At 40.2% G+C, this 17,905-nt stretch overlaps 1 protein-coding gene across 7 annotated transcripts in view; it reads right to left on the bottom strand.

Moving 5' to 3' along the window:
- Positions 1-17,905, bottom strand: part of Trpgamma (Transient receptor potential cation channel gamma) — a 215,971-nt gene that overhangs the window by 129,920 nt on the left and 68,146 nt on the right. For all 7 annotated transcript variants that reach the window (XM_076520200.1, XM_033478271.2, XM_033478270.2 and 4 more), the window contains exon 3: positions 6,776-6,828. In XM_076520200.1, coding sequence (XP_076376315.1) covers positions 6,776-6,828 — 53 coding nt within the window. The remainder of the gene's footprint in view (positions 1-6,775; positions 6,829-17,905) is intronic.

Raw genomic sequence — 17,905 nt, 5'->3', positions numbered from 1 at the left:
TCGTCAGTTGCAATACACGAGGAGATAGATAAGAATGTATTTGTTCTTTTAATGATTCGAGCAAATTGAAAATAACGTAAAAATATATTCTTACATTATTTTTCTTTCTTCACTGCTTCGTATTCACTGTCACTTGTACAGTTTTTATCATAAATGCACAAAATCCGCAGTCTATTTATAACTGTTTCTAGAAATCTCGTGGTTTTCGCGATTTAAGCGCAGTTTTAATCGCGATCCCATTCGCGCCACACGCAATTAATTTCAACTATTCTGTATTTCCTTTTTTTTAGTTTCAAATTTTTATATTTTATCCGTCCTTGCTCGACACTGTTTAATCGTTATTATTATTGTTATCTTCACGGTTAGCGTTGCACCTTTCTTCTGCTTGGCGAACAATTCCGACGAAAAAAATCACAACGACAGCGCAAAGAAACGCTTCCAGCAAAATATAAGCGCGAGAGATCTGCATCCACGATTTCTAAAGTCTCCGAGAAAATATCCTCGTTTATCGGATATGTCCCATTCATCTTTGAGGAACGGCACGGCATCGGCGGAACGTATAAGAAAACAATTTTTTCTCGAACATCCGGACGTAGCCATTCGCGCGTAAACTCGCGCTACTGAAACGCGATACGATATTGAAACGAGGTTCGCCATTTCCCGGTGAATATTCCGCGGCGGGGAAAGTTTCCGTTATCGAGTATAGCCAAGGGTCCGTTAATAATAGAAAATCGTGCAGCCGACGAAGGGAACGGAGCCGATTGTTTTCGCAGGCATTCGTCTCGGGCTCCGCAAATTGATTGCGAAATATTTCTCGCCGAGATTCTTCGGGCCAGACCGTTCGATACCAGGCGTCGTAAATATTATCGCAAGACGGCCGTTTCCCTTCTCGAAACGATCGTTCATTATGATCAACGGCGTGTACGAAACGCGTGGTTGCGGAGCCGAGGACGTCGACGAAGACGACGACGTTACGTGGCCCGCGAACGCGAGCGCGGCTATCGATCGGCCGCGCCACTCGAATCGAATATGCAACGTTTTTCACCGCTGAAAATTCATACGACGCTGTGCCCAACGAATTTCTCGCGAAACCTTTCAAATATTCATGCGGCTCGTCACCCTTCCATCCCGCCGAGAAGTTTTTCGCCAGCGCGCGCGTTCCGAACGCGAGCCCGATACCGAACCGGAGACGGGATCAACCCCGCCGAATGCCAGCCGCTAACTTTTAATGGATCCCGGCGTCCACTACCGGTTCAGTTCACTCGGAATTCCCGCCTAACCGATTAGAAAAATCGATCTCCTTCCGCGAAGTTGAACCGCCGGGTTCCTCTCGCAATTTTCAAGGCGATATCCGTGCATATTTCATCGACCAGATCGTCCGCAATCTCTTCCAGCAAGTTCTTCTGCCATCGTTCTCAGAGACATAAATCTTACGAATATGGAAAAATTGTTTATATGAAAAATATCAATTGGAATCGTGAGTATACTCATCGGTGGTCTGATGATTTTTGTGCGAAATGAAAATCGTCCGCATCGATCGCAAGAAGTTATTATTGCGCAGAGATTTATTTATTTCGGTATTCGTTTCAAAAAGCTGCAAAGCATCTTTAAATTCGTTTATAGTTTTCGCTGTTGTGTATTTGACGTGTCTGCTCATTAAACTGTGGATTTTATGCATAACTGCTAAATAAAATACCAAGCGATGAGAAACAGAGGAATAAAAATTATTCTTATGTTTTTCGCAACTTATTCAAGAGAAGAACGAATTTTTATGTAATTACTGTTCCTTAGGATTGTGTCAGTGTATTGTTAAACTGCGGATTTTATGGACTTATAACAAAGATAAATGCGTGAATGATAAAGGTATGGGGGCGTCGGAAGAATTTAGGAATTTCGATACAGTATGATCGACTTATTAAAATTATTGAAAGAGAAAATTAGTTTAGAGTTTCATTCTATTTCGGCCAACTGTACGCAGACAACACTTTGAATGCGTTGTTTCTCGAGATCCAATCTTCTAAATCTGCATGTACAATGTTGCAACGTAACACTGAAATGAAAGCAGAAAATAGCGGAGCGATAAAATAGTGGCGAGGAGGAGCGATGCTCAGAAGGTGTTGAATATTTTTCATCAAGAACAGCAATCGTTCTTCGTCATCTTCGCAAGGCAGCTTACAAAAATAAACATCTTTCATTTCACAGTCTTAACAATCATGTCTTCGGTACGTGCGCGCTATAAAAGAAAGAAAAATTTCAGTAGAAACTGCCTTTAATACGTTCGAAACTAACAATAATTTCGCTGCTTGTCTCCATTGTTGTCGCCGATCATGCGACCGGTTTTCAATTTGTAATTTTAGGATAATTGAGATGGCAACGATGCTTCTACGGAAAATGATTGACTACATTTTTGTATTCGGGCGTATATTATAATGAAAATTACTAAAAGCCTGAATAAACGCGATGTTCTAATTTTTTTAAAAACGAGTCGCTTTTTGTGAAATACAATCTGCCTACTATACCAACTTAGCAAAGAAGGGTTGCGCATTACGTTCACGCTACGACCATAAATACTAACGTGCATAAAATTAATTCGGCTATTTTTATAATCTATATTTTTATCATATTTTTATAATCGTGAACATCGCACGCATGCGACGATAACAAATGCGTTGATCTCTGTAAATGTAAATGTCTCTGGCGATGCAACACTTTCCCCGTGTTGACGAAACTCCGCAATTGCCGTAAGGGTGCAAAAATGAGAGAAAAACTAGTTTTCGCCATTGGAATCCTGCGCCTAATCGAATGGAAATTAAAACAATCCTCAGCTTCCTCCGTTAACGCAAGCACATTTCCCTGCATCGTCCGACTCTGCGGCAGCCATAAATGCACAACGGCCCGCAGTCTAATTACCACCCCACTCTCTCCCCGAAAACCGTACGCGTTCAGTTCAATTAAAACTTCCGTAAAAACCGTCGGTATCTCTTACGGCGTCTTTTTCAAGTCCCCCGCCGGTGTTCCGCTAATTAAAAGGCCTGGTTCGGGGTGCAACAAGAAGAAGAACATTTCTGGAACGCGCAAACATGGCGCCGTGCCATCGGACCGAAGAAACGAAAAATTCCCGAGAGTGTCGAAATTTAGCAAATAGCGAAGGCCTGCGAATATTTCGCAACTTCCACGGCCACCGCTATGAAACGAGAGGAATCCGGAAACGAAAAAAAAAGTCACGTTTCATAAGTGTCATCGAAATGAGGAAAACAACTATACAAATCGAATATTTGAATCGCAGGGTGGTATAATATTTTTATTCTCGCTATACACGATATTATATTATTAATACACATAATAATATAATATTAATATTATATTTTTAATTATAATATTAATTTATAATATCATATAATATATAATATTATAATATAATATAATATAAATATAATTATAATTATATTTTCGCTGATAAATATTGTTAAAAAATATGTTCCGCAACTTATTTCGCGTTAACAAGACCACGCGCAAATATTGCAAAAAATCAAACAGTTCGACACAGATGTACAAAATTCGGTCAGAGAATAGTTTTCTCACCGCTTTCGGATACTTTTCGTTCCACACGATGGCCCGGCCGATTCGTGTTAGCGGGTAATTTGCGAACGGCTCTTAACACAGTCGCGGGTGCGAATTTCCATCGATAATTTCTGCGAGCGGGCCACGCGAATCGACGCCCGTCCCCGCGAATTTAAGGGGGCGACAAGGAGCCGCGGAGGCGTGAAATCTTCCGGCGAGGGCAGGGCCCGACCCGGCCCGGCCTGACCGCGATCAAATTTATGGAGATTGAATGACACGAACCGCCGAGTAATATTCGGAAAGGCTCCTTCGCTGATAAAAGGTCCGACGACTCCGTGAGTGGGCGTTCCCGGTGCATCGTGCAAATTTATTAGCATCGCCGACCGCAGGGGTCTACGGCCGAGGAAAAAAAATCTATGCGGCCGGCACGCGAACTATAGAGCCCCTGTTCTTCGCCAGGCCTCGATTCATCTTGAACTGCTCGCTGCCTTGGAAAATATGGTGAGTAGCTTCGGCGGGCAGTGCGATCGATTTTTACATCGTTAGATTAGAGTCGGCAGAGATTTGTTCTTTGCCGAGCAAAGAAATTAGGAAACTTCTTCTTTGCCGAGCGAACGAAGCGGAATTCTTGTTCCTCGACAAGCAAAGAAATTACAGTGCTTGTTCTTTGTCGAGTCTCCCTGCATCTTGAACAGTTGTCTTCAAAATACGAGCAGAAATCTGCTTCTGGCAAGCAACAAGCTCGATTTCTTATTTATCCAATTGGAGCGTGAAAATTGTAAATTTACATGCTTTTTAGCGTAAGACTGGGTCAAACACTGATTAGAGCAACAAAGGTAATTGCAAGCGGACTGAGGATCTTCAGAATTTGACGGTGTTCGCAGATTTTGAGACATGATCACCGTGCAGCTCGGATATTATTGCAGGAGCCTCGAATCCGGTAATTTATTAGCTGCCGGAAATAACTGTGTTTTACGGGGCACAATGTTCGAGCACGTAACACCGTGCCGTTTATTACCGGAGGAATGTAATTCCGTGGACATCCGCGAGATCCCCTGGACACAGAACCCGCGGAAAGATCGAGACAATGGACGAGCTTCTAAATCGCGATCTACAGGAATTTCTCGCAGAAATGTTCGGAGATCGGAATTGATTCTTCGAGCCTCGCGGCTCGTTTTTATAGAAACTCGGGGCAGTCGGCGAAAAAACGTAGCGGCCTGCGTGAAATTCACAGCAACCCGAGATTCGGCATTTCCGGGAGAAATGTATGAAGTTTATTTTTATAGTTTCAATATAACTTTTAGGTGACTGAAAATAATTTTACTAAAATTCAAATGGAAAATTATAATTACAGTCGATAAATTGAATTTGGTCGCCTTTCTGATTTCGTAAAATAATGTACAACAATCCACGGTGCAATTAAAGTAATTCCGTATTGATAGTGAATGATTTTAGTGCCAACCGAACTAATGAGTTTCAAAAGAGTCGGCGAAAAAACGTAGCGGCCTGCGTGAAATTCACAGCAACCCGAGATTCGGCATTTCCGGGAGAAATGTATGAAGTTTATTTTTATAGTTTCAATATAACCTTCAGGTGACTGAAAATAATTTTACTAGAATTTCAATAGAAAATTATAATTACAGTCGATAAATTGAATTTGGTCGTCTTTCTGATTTCGTAAAATAATGTACAACAATCCACGGTGCAATTAAAGTAATTCCGAATTGATAGCGAATGATTTTAGTGCCAACCGAACTAATGAGTTTCAAATTGTTCGATTTGCAATCGAGTCTGAATAAATACAACGATGTTAACGAAATATAACATAGAAGACCCAATCGCTTTGAATGTTTCATAGTTTCGCTGTTAGGGCACGTGTATCTAAACAAATGTTCATTAGTAAGGAATTACGTGTTTGTTTATAATTATACGATACCGCATAATGTAAAGCGCACAATTTACCGGGGAAACTAATGCACACGATCGACTCATCAATTCTGTAATCGGCGCGGCACATTACGTGCTAATAAACAATAATAATAATAATTAATGGTTTACAAGCTATAATAAATAAACCGGATATTACTTAACGTCACAATGCTAACGCCTCGCACGGAGATAAATCCAAAAACACTAGTATGTCGTCAAAATCAGCGAATAAAACGGTATATCAATTAAGATGATTGCGTATGACAATCCCCATGGCACGTTTAATGAGTATTCCATCCCCTCCGAAGCTCCGATGGTTCCGGTAGCATCAATTAATTTTGCAGCGACAGTTGATCGAATATCAGCCTCTGTCTGAACACATTCTCATCCTAATGCTGTGCATTTCGTGCAGTCCTCGCGCTGTCGCAATATATCGCGCTGCTAGAATCGACAGTTTAATCAGCGCGCTATGTTCTTATCATCGCTACTAATTCCTACTAATTTCACGCGTAAGACATCAATTATTTTATTTTATAGGATAAATTCGTACCGTTTTACAATTAAATAGCAAAATCGCTAACGAACAGTTTTTTGAATACTTTGCGAGGCACTGAGAAATGCGGTGGAAAATCTGTGTAAAACCGCACCGGCGGAAACAAAATTAGAAAACAATTGCTCTTTATTTACATTAAAACGATTGAAGTCGCTTCTTTAAAGATCGAAATTATTTAATGATTTACGCTCGTCGCGAAGAATTTCATTCGACCGCGAACAAGACGACCACACCCTCAAACATTAAAAACAATTATTGTAAAATAAAAACTATTTTTAAACTATCCAGCAGCTTTAAACAAATTGACGATGGTGCTAATGATAATGCATAAAGCGTATCCTCGTATTTAGTAGAATATGCTTGACAAATGATAAGCACGACAAATCGGTAAAATTGAGTTGAAAATTTCCTTATCAAAATCATCTGTTGCAACGTTTTGTCAACGAAATTCCCTGAATAACACGGTGCCGCCACAATATCCGGGTCAGTATTCTGCAGTCTATTAATTACTTACGAGCAGAAAGATCGTTGGAAAGCGAATTTTCCGTCGCCGCGGAGCCTTTTCGCCATTTCGGCAAGACATCCGACGCAGTTATTTATAGCGGAAGATTCCGGGAAGAAATTTGCCGTCCCCCGATAGCGTGCAAATAAACACGTCGCGCGCAGAAACGTTCGCGATCGGTGCAGCGTTAACTGGGTCGTGAGAAAAATGAAAAGCGTTCGAGTCTCTACCTGTACTCACCGATCTTCGGTATGTTCCTGTCATGATTTCCCTCGGTGGTAAACTGAAACAGAAAACGAATCATCATGGTCACAGGTTAATGATCGCAGCGGCCGTAAATATCGTCATCGATCGGGGCTTAAATTTCCTACGACACGCGTCCGCCGGCCTCGAGCGATTCTATCGTGTACACAGCGATCGGCTCTACGCGAAGATCCTTTATTTCCATGCAGAGATACATTTTCCCCGTTAATGGTCGGCGGGGCGCATTCGATAGGCTGCCGTATCGCGAAGGAGCCAAATGGATTGGGCCGAAAGCTTTTAGCATGGGATAGAATTCTGCCGGGGAAGGTGAATTTATCGGTGCCACGACGGAGAGAGTGATTCTCCGTAATAAAGTATTGTCGTTGCGGTGTTTCGCCCGAGGCAACAACGTTTTACACGAACGACTCAACTGCACAGGTGTTTTCTGCGGGGCTCGAAGAGCGGCACTTCGATTTTTCTGCCGGGAACGTAATTAATAGACTGCGGATCTCTGCGCGAAATAGAAATTGCCTAAGTGATAGTAAGATGTTTGGATGAAAATTATATCTGCGTTAATTGTAAGAGATATAATTTCGATAAAAATAATCTAAATCAATTGTAAGAAATATAAATTCGATACAAATCATCCAAGTCAATTGTAAGAAATATAAATCAGATAAAAATCATCATCCAAGTCAATTGTAAGAAATATGAATCAGATAAAAATTATCCAAGTCAATTGTAAGAAATATAAATTCGATAAAAATCATCCAAGTCAATTGTAAGAAATATAAATCAGATAAAAATCATCATCCAAGTCAATTGTAAGAAATATGAATCAGATAAAAATTATCCAAGTCAATTGTAAGAAATATAAATTCGATAAAAATCATCTAAGTCAATTGTAAGAAATATAAATCAGATAAAAATCATCCAAGTCAATTGTAAGAAATATAAATTTGATAAAAATCATCCAAGTCAATTGTAAGAAATATAAATCAGATAAAAATCATCCAAGTCAATTGTAAGAAATATAAATTCGATAAAAATCATCCAAGTCAATTGTAAGAAATATAAATCAGATAAAAATCATCTAAGTCAATTGTAAGAAACATAAATTAGATGAAGATTCTAAAATCTTCTGACAATCGTAATCAGTTGAAGATAATATATAACGATAACGTTAAATTCTCTCCTAATATCTTTTTGGTTTTGTGTTCGACATATTCATTCCTAATAAACACTGAACGTCTTAAAGACGTCTATTTTACGTCCATTTTACGTTCATTTTAGATCTGAACGTCGTACGCCCTAAAATGGACGTCTTTAAGATGTCTTATGGACGTCTAAAAGTTATCTTATGGACATTTAAAAGAAATCTTACGGACGTCTAAACGTCGTCTTATGGACGTTTAAAAGGCGTGTTATGGACGTCTAAAAGATATCTTATGGGCGAAGTTAATTGTAAGAAACGTAAGTCGTATAAAAAAAAAACCTCTTCCAATGTCTTTACAGTTTTCTTTTCGATCGAGTCATTTTTGTCAAAATTCGGAATCTGTCATCTTGCTTTCGTCACTATATCGTAAACCAACGAAAACACGTTTCAGCGGTTCGGCAAAACGCTCCGTTCTGCCGGGGTATCATTATTTTATTTCATACGTCATTAACACGGCGCGACCCATGGTACATTTCCACGAGGTCTTTCTAGGATTCTTTCTCGGTCGGCTAACGTTTCTCTGAGAGGATCCCTCCTCCGTTTCCGAAAGTAAACCGAGTTTATTCGGGCGCTTTCCTCGGGAAATAGCGAAGAGTGTAAAAAAGAGGGAATTTCACAGTCGTTCCTCTTGACGCGAGATTCCTCGTAAAGAGAGCTGTTCCTCGGGAAGGTGAGAAACAGGAGAAGAGGATCGATGGATCCTATGGGTGGGCCGCGCGTTCGATCGACCTCGGATTCTGATTAAATCGCTCGTGCAGTTTTGCAGTTTTGCAGCGGAAGTTTTCGGATTGCGTTCGGTATTATAGCTCCTTCCTTGCATGCAGTAAAAAATGAAACGTGTGTGGAGAGATCTGTACGTGGCGAAAAAATACAGTAAATTCTCCCCAATCTTCCTTCAAACTTGTAAACAAAAATGGACAATTTGGAAAGAGGAGATATGACAAACAAAAATAGTGATTCTGACGAATGTTATAGTGATGTAGTTATAACATAAAAATTAATTATAAAAAGCATTCTATTCGTGTCAATAGTTAAGGGTTAACAGAATTATTTTTCATAAAGAGTCCTAGCAATAAATAATTACTCAAAATCTTGTAGTACTTTTTATTGGCACGAATAATGGCTACAATGTGATGCAACGTAAACCAAAAATAGTAACAAATAAAACAGACCATGCATAGAATGAATAATGGCAGCTCACGGTAAATGTATCCGGATTTATGACTTTAATTTTACGGGAAATATTTTGGAATTATTTCTTACCGCACGAAACTGTGACAGAATCCAAAATATGCGATGTCAAAGAGAGAAATATTTGCAAAACAGAATGCGGTTTCAATATAAATTCACTGCTCAAAAAAATCATGGCATAGAAAAATGTCGATGACGATGATTCATATTAAAGCTTGAAACATCTACTTTAAAATAATATTTTTGGATTTTAACTTTGACACATTGTCGCCACTGTAACCCTTTAAATATGAGACCCTGTTTGTCATACTGGAAATTGCCAAGTTTTGACGAAATGCACGGACTTTGTAAAAATTTTTTTCGGAGATGCCGTTCGCAGCTGAACGAAGTTTCATCCTTCCCCTTTATTTGAAAAAAAGAGAAACTCGGCTGTGATTTTTTCTCGCGAAGATGCCGTGCTTTGAAGTAACCCTTGCAATAAAACTTGGCAACTTTCGACATGACAAACATGGCCTCGCATTTAAAGGGTTACAGTGGCGGGGATGCGTCAAACTTAAAATCGAGAAATACTATCTCAAAGTGAAGGTTTTACGCTTTAATTTGAAATAAAGAGCATCATCCTGCGATGATTTTTCGCAGAGCTATCGTCGGTCAAAGTTGACAAATTTTTGTCCAAAATTGTTTTCCATGCTGTCACATTTTCGAACAGTGTATTTCTAGATTCTCGTCGAATTCGCAGAATGTACGAAATAGAAGAAATTTGATCCGCATGAGGGATCGAGAAATATTTCGTTAGAAAAGATTTATTCCACAAAATCCGTGATCTGGTCACAAAGACAGGTGTCGAGTTTCACCGGCGCGGCGCGCGGCTCAGCCCAGCGTATCGTAATTCCGGTGGTCCCGTCTTTGCGAATATTTTCGCACCGACGCTCGCGAATACAATTTTCGCGCGTGCAAAAAGTCCATCGGCAGAGTGCATTTTCGCGTGTGTTCGCCGAGCAGTTTCCTGAATTTCGTCTGCGTCTTTTCCGAGCCGAGTTCCTTCGCGCCGCGAACGTGTCTCAAGAACGTGTCGAACTCCGTCTCCCTTTCTCTCTCTCTCTCTCTCTCTCTCTCTCTCTCTCTCTCTCTCCCACTCTCTTTGCGAATCGTTAAATTGCCGAGGGAGAGTCCCGCGGAAACGATACCGATGCATCTCAGAACTAGTCGCGAGTACGTGATAAGGTATCGAGAACGTGGAAAAAATATAAAACGTAAAACAGGTGTAGTTATCTTTCTACGATTCGAGTTTTTGTTTTTTAATGATCGTAAAAGATTTACAGACCGCGAAACCAGGGAATATCAATGTCTGCATATAAATTAACAATGAATTTACAATTTTAGAAGAAATTAAATATACTCTGACGCGTGAACTAGCGATTAAAAATCACGGTGCACAATTTTCCTTCGTCGACCATTTTCGCAACTGTAAAATTGACGATGTTCGTAACAATTCTGGGCTTTATTCAGCAATTTTTCAAAACATATTTTTCAAGATATTTCTTGCAGGCTTGTTAGCCTAATGTAACTATATATTAGTTCCTAACGTAACAACAATTTATTTTATTTAATTGTCGAAAATTTGAATAACGAAATGGACGATGTAAATACTCCGGGTCAAAACTGACCTAGCCACCGCCTCGCGAGGGTTAAGAAGAGGAAACAGTAGAGCTGAATGCTCTAGTCGCATTGTGACTAAGAATGCGATTAGGTTAACGCTTCGACTGCCAAATGAAAACTGAAAAGTTAAGTTGTAAACCGCCGCTTTCATTTTTTTACATTCTCGCGGATTACGAATTCTGATAATATTAATTATTAATTTATTTATAATATCATTTATTAAAATCTTCAAGTCCGAGCAACCAATTCCTCCCACGTACGGCTGTCACGGAAATCAAAGGGTTGGAAACACAGCATCGGTCGGCATGTGAATTCGAAATTACATCGAGCTACAGAGGTTTAATTAAGAGTTCGTCGTCGTTCCGATGCAATATAAATGAGCCGCGTAAATACTGATGCTTGGCTGCTACGTGCATCGACGGTGGAAGACCATTTAATGAAGGCAATAATTCAGGCAACTCGTACGTTAGCAGTGCTGCGAAGCGAATGCGCGGATTGGTATGAATGTGACCAAAAGCTTTAGATCGTTGCGCGAAGTTGAACGAATCGAACGAGAGGGACTTGCCTTTGTTAAATTGTTAAACATTCTGCGTTACTATATTATTTCGTTGTCCCCATGAAATATTACGATATACAGGATGTAGAAATCTGACGACTTTTTTAATACGAAATTACAAATTTCAAATAGAACAAAAAAATTTCAATTTTCTTTTATTTTACTTTTACGAGACCAGATTCGGGTGTTGTAAGAAAATATTCGTAATGAAATTGATGCAATTCCTATGAATTCAATGGAAAATGTACGAAACTATTGGGTTGGCAACTAAGTAATTGCCGATTTGTTCAATGAAATAAAAAATTTTTTTTTACTTGGAATGAAGTTTAATCTGTATGTATTTTCCATTTTGTTCGATGACCTTTTGCCATCTCTCTCTCTCTTGAAAATTCCACGCTCGTAGAAAGTCTGATTCTTTTCGGCCAAAAACTGAGCTAAGTGAGATTTTACAGCGTCATCATCATTAAAAGTTTTACCACGAAGGAAGTTGTCGAGGGATCGAAATAAGTGGTAATCCGATGGCGCGAGATCAGGACTATATGGTGGGTGTAACATCAATTCCCAACCAATATCCATCAATTTTTGCCGAGTGGACAAAGACGTGTGCGGCCTAGCATTGTCCTGCTGGAAAATGACACCTTTACGATTGACCAATTCTGGTCGCTTTTCCTTGACCGCTGCATTCAATTTGTCCAGTTGCTAACATTCACGGATAATAAAAAATAACATAATAATAATAATAATAATAATAATTTTATAATATAACATTTACGGATATCATAAAAATGGAAGACATCTATAACTGAAATCGTCAATTACTTAGTTGCCAACCCAATACTTGGAACAAATTATCTTCCACAAATAAAATGTAATGTATTAAATTCTTTCTCAATTTATTAAAATTACTAAAAGAATAAACAGATTTTAATACAATTTCTGTTTCTCACAATTAGCTTAGAAAATTGTTATCTCGCACAAAGATCGGCAGTCTCGTTGTTTGTAAATAAAATTCGCATTAGCGAATAGATCGTGAATTTATCGCAACGAAGCGGTTACTATATTTTCGGTAGAATGAGCGGTTTAGGAACGAGCTGAAAGTACTCTTTAACTATCGTTCGCGCGACACTGCAACAGATGTTCGAAATCGATACTCGTGATTTCGACGGATACGTGTTGAACTATCTCGTGAAAGAAATAGTTTGCGGATGGGCCTCTGTGAAGCGATTAATTGCACGCGCTACTATTGATTACGGCGCCACTGAAATCCGCAAAGGTCTCTGTTACAACCGATTTAAACAACGATGGGAATGTCGAAGGTGCAAGATTCGAAACGATTTTTGTTTCATTAACATCGAATTGAACGTAAATAAAGTTCCGTAGGTTCCAGTATCCACGAAAAATCTAGAAACCTGGATACCGATTTAAATAACAATTGTTTTAAAAAGTAGAAAGTTAAAACTCCGAAATAATTTTTGTTTCATCGAGCGAGAGCGTTCGGGCGAAAATCAACTATCGGTGATATTCCGGACGAAATTTTGATAAAATGCATTTCGATAGCAATTTTCGCGTCGCTTCGAATCGCGTGCAGATCATTTTGCGAACTAATTGTTTTCGTACCAAAATTGAAATAACTCGGACAATAATACAGTTCTCGGACTGAAATTCGTATCGCAGTTGCGTGCGTGCACGATGTCGAAGAGAATCGGGCACGGATTATTGAATCCAATTTTTTTCCTTCACAAGAACAACATTTCTTTATTATCAAAGAAATTAGTTGACCAAGTAACTTTTAAAACATAAACAAAAGCAATGTTAAAATCGCGTGCCGCTTCGCAGGCTCGACCGACGCCGTCGACTCTTAGCATCGACGTAGCAATAAATCACATAGGCGTACAACTAGCACAAGGAAACTGTGCGTCGTGCACAGTGGAGTACAGTAATTTCTCCCGGAAATGCCAAATTTCGGGTTGCCGTGAATTTCCCTGTGCTAGTTCTACGCCTATGTGATTTATTGCATATTATGTTATATTTGTTTATGTTATTTTGATTATATAATATATATATATATATATATATATATATATATATATATATATACGATTCTCGATAGTTGGAGATTCGCGTGCGATAATATTGTAATATATATATATATATATATATATATATATATATGTTATTTTGTTTATATATATATATATATATTACAATATTATCGCACGCGAATCTCCAACTATCGAGAATCGTCGAAACAAGCGAGACGAGAGATTTCTGGAAGAATCAGCTACCCCTACGGACGGCGTCCATAAATAACCAACGAAATGCACCGAGGATCCCCGGCAACGCGGCATCAAGGATTCGCTGCGTTCCTGTTCCCTGGGACATTACGTGGAAGCGATTCCATGTGATTTTTTTTCGTCGGCTCGCGCGCGGGAAGAGGAATCGTTTCCATGCGCGTTAACAGTGTTCGCGTCGCGGCGTCGTTTCGCTGGATTAGGGGGCTGATCCCTTTACGCCGTTTCTCTCCGAGGACGGGCGAGAGGAAGCGGCAAGAGCGCGAAGCCAATTCAGCAAGGACGCTTCGGATTCCGCGATGTTTACCAGCTCATTGTATTTGTCTCGGGTCCACAGCCGCGGAAACACGAAGACGAGGCTGCCTTTGTACCGTTCCGCAGTCTCGCAGCCCCTTTTTCCCTGCTGCGAAACCAACCGAAAGGGACTCCGTGATTGCGCGGGATCCAGCATTCACTGCATAACGTTCAAACGTTTGCATCCTGAACTGTCGCCGCGCCGCGTCGACTACCCTGCCACGACGTCTGGGATTTCTTGAAGCATTCCGGCGAAATTTCACACGCTTAAAATATTCACTTCGATTAATCGAAACCTTTTTTCACTATTTTTAAGTTGTGAGATTTGAGAGTTTCGTTTTAACAGCCGCCCCGTCATCGACCGGCGATAACTCCGCGAAAAATCATCGCAGGATAATGATTTTTCTTTTGAATTAAGGTCTGAAATCTCTACTTTGAGATAATATTTCTCGATTTTAAGTTTGATGCACTCTCGCTGCTGCAACCCTTTAACTGCGAGGCCATGTTTGTCACATTGAAAGTTGCCAAGTTCGATGAAACGCACGCACTTCGTCAAAGTGCTGTAGCTCCGCGAAAAAAAATCGCAGCCGCGTTTCTTTTTTTTTTAATCAAAGCAGAGGAATCGAACTTCGTTCCACTGTAAACGGCATCTCCGAAGAAAATTTGGCGAAGTCCGTGCACTTCGTCAGACTTGGCAATTGTCGATACGACAAAGACGGCCTCGCGTTTAATTGGTTAAAGTGGTGAGGTTTAAATGGTAAAGGGTATGTCAAACTTAAAATCAGGAAACGTTGTCTTAAAGCAGAGATTTCAAGCTTTAATTCGAAAAAAGAATCACGAACCCACGATGATTTTTCGCGGAGTTATCGAAGTTTTACAGGCCGCTCGATAATCCCGCGAACCTTAAAAATTCGGGAACTCCGCGCGCTGACAGCACGGCGGCGAATTTAGCGAATAAGCTTCCATTATCGTGTAATCGGTTTTCATTAGGCGCTCCCGCGGGCCCGCGAGTTTATTATTTCTCCTCTCGTTAGCGCGGTCGACGAGCGTGAAAAATTGCCAGCCGGATAGGAAAACACCGGGGCGAACTATTAAACCGGGTGTATATAAGCTAAGCGGCGATTAAAGACTCGTCGTTGTTTTAATTGACGACGGGCGCATGGGTGCACGGTTTCCGGACCGGGGCCTATCTATCCTGGTATTACGGAATCGATGATTAATTAAATACCCGTTTAATAAAGCCCGCGGGTGGCCCGCGATCCGCTCGAGCCACCGGCACGCGAAATTGCGCGCGCGAGGACCGGAAGCCGATTCGATGCTCGATTATCCTTAATTGCGGGAAGGAAGCTACGTCGAATCGTAATGGGACACCAGGCCGGAGCCTGATAATGGCCGTTCGTTCCTGTTTAACGATTGACGCCGGAAACGGGAGGGCGATCTCTTTCCAGTTCCGATGAACACGTCCGACGGAAAAAGGAGCTCCGTCCTTCCGCGCTGTTCGACGAGACGTCGTCGAAAGAACAAAGTGGCAAATAGACTTTTACTTTGTGGTAAAGAGAGCTCTCCGTCGGTGACAGATCTTCAGGAAGGCAGATGTTATTTATACCTTCCATGCACGAGAGTTTTATTTAATTATAATAATGATCATTTATTTATTTATGTGTACAGGTAAAAAACCCTTAGAAAAGAAGAAATAAATACAAAGAATTTTATATAGCCGTCGCACAAATACAATAAAAAAGAGATATAATAAAAAGTAAAAAGGAAAATGGATGTAGTAAAAGTGTATAGTAAAACATAATAGATGAGAGATTTTTTCAAACGTACAAACAGTGCCGTTGGCTGAACAAAAGAAAAGAAAAAGAATGCGAAAGAGAAATTAATAAAAGGAGGTAGAAGAATTAGGTGCGACTACATTAACATTTATTCCTTTTCTTAACATTTCTTTTATGTGACGAACGTATAATACAATAGTGCGTTTAAATTGTTCAAATTTTTCACTGTTTCGAATTCCATCTATTCATTTTTGCCACGAATTTGCGTAAAATCCGCGATCAAATGATCACGTACGATAAACAAGAGCGTGATTACTATTTTTCTTCTTCGCGAATTACCTTCCAAAATTATAAATTCGCCGTCACGCACGCGACGTTAACTAAATGAAACGAGAACCGTTCTCCTCCGTACGAATTAACGTCGAAAGCTACGCGTTCACGTAAACATGCGTAAAATTTCGTATTAAACGGAACTTCGAACGATGCGATAATAATTTATCTGGATAAGAGTTAAGTGATTATATAATTTATGGCTGCTTCGCGCTTTTACGGCGGGGGGAAACTTTTTCAGGAGATAAATCTGTCTTCCTCCAGGGCTCGCAGAAAAATCTCGAAATTTGCATACGTATCCACGTGCGGCCGATAAGGATATCGCAAGGACGACAAAGGAAGGGAAACCGACGGCCGTGGAAAGCGTTTTAAAGAATTTATAGCGTTCAATCGTCCCCCGGGCTTGTAACTCGAAGTGTCGAGCTATCGAGATTTGTGCGCGATTCTTCCCCTTTAGGAACGAATAAATTCCGTCCTCGACGACACCTAGTCCGAGTGTTAACATTCTCTATCGAATGGAAACTCTTTTAGTTTATCGCGTTCGCTGCGAAAACCCTTCGGAAATACTCTTCGATGTAATAAAAGCGTAACTTCGTCCATCAATTTTCTTCGCTGATCGCGCAAATATGTTGTGATTTTAACATTTCTTAGAAAATTCACGATTCGTCAAAATATTTACGACGTCATGGACGGATATTTAAAAAAGGATTAGAATAAAACGAGTCACAAAAATATCTGAATTGTCTGAATAGGGAGAAATAAAAATTTGTTTAAGTAGAAACAAATGCAAAATGTCCCGAAGAGAAATAAATAAAAATTGTCCGAGTAAAGTTGGATAAAGATTATCTAAGTGAAGACAAATGAAAATTGTCCGAACATAAACAAATTCAAAAAATCGTAAATACAAACAAATACAAATTTCTCTAAATACGAACAAACAAATAAAAATTGTCTAAAGAAAGACAAATAAGAACTGTCTAAACGTAGACAAAGAACAATTGTCTAAATGCAGACAGATAAAAATTGCAGTAACGTATAAAACACTTTTTGAGACATTCTACCCCGTGTACGACATTCACTTATGAATCGAACATCGATTGGAAATAATTCTACATGTTTTTGCCGGCCATTGAACATTTCCTCTCAATGGACACACCACTGAAAGAATTATTTACTGCACGCGTGGTTTCCGAATGAATTAAGACAGAGCGATCGGCCCCGAACGTGGGTCCCGCGATCAATTTCGAGCCGAGCAAACGTCTGAAAGGAATTTATGCGTTACGTTCGCTGAAATAATGGCGACTATCACGCTCCATATAATTTGAAAAACGCTAGGGGATTCGCGGGTTGACCCGCGACATCGCTCCAGTTGTTTGTCCGTTTCGCGGTTTTTGTTCGCTGTCCAACGGCTCATAACTTGTTCATCCTTAATTGAAACGGAGAGAGTGAGGAAGAGAGAGGTAGAGAGAGAGGGGGGAAGGGAGAAAAAGAGAGAGAGATGGAGAAAGAGAGAGAAGGGAGAAAAAGAGAGAGAGAGAGAAAGAGAGAGAAGGGAGAAGAGAGAGAGAGAGAGGGAAGGAAAGGGAGAAAAAGAGAGAGAGAGAGAAAGAGAGAGAAGGGAGAAGAGAGAGAGGGAGAGGGAGGGAAAGGGAGAAAAAGAGAGAGGGATGGAGAAAGAGAGAGAATGGAGAAGAGAGAGGGGGAAGGGAGAAGAAGAGAGAGATGGAGAAAGAGAGAGAAGAGGGAAGAGGGAAAGAGAAATGGAAAAGAGAAAGGGAGAGAGAGGGAGAAAAAGAGAGAGTATC

Source organism: Megalopta genalis, chromosome 3, assembly GCF_051020955.1.
Source record: "Megalopta genalis isolate 19385.01 chromosome 3, iyMegGena1_principal, whole genome shotgun sequence".
NCBI classification, from domain to species: domain Eukaryota; kingdom Metazoa; phylum Arthropoda; class Insecta; order Hymenoptera; family Halictidae; genus Megalopta; species Megalopta genalis.
Note: the sequence above shows the minus strand (reverse complement) of the source record. Positions and strands in the feature narration are given on the sequence as shown.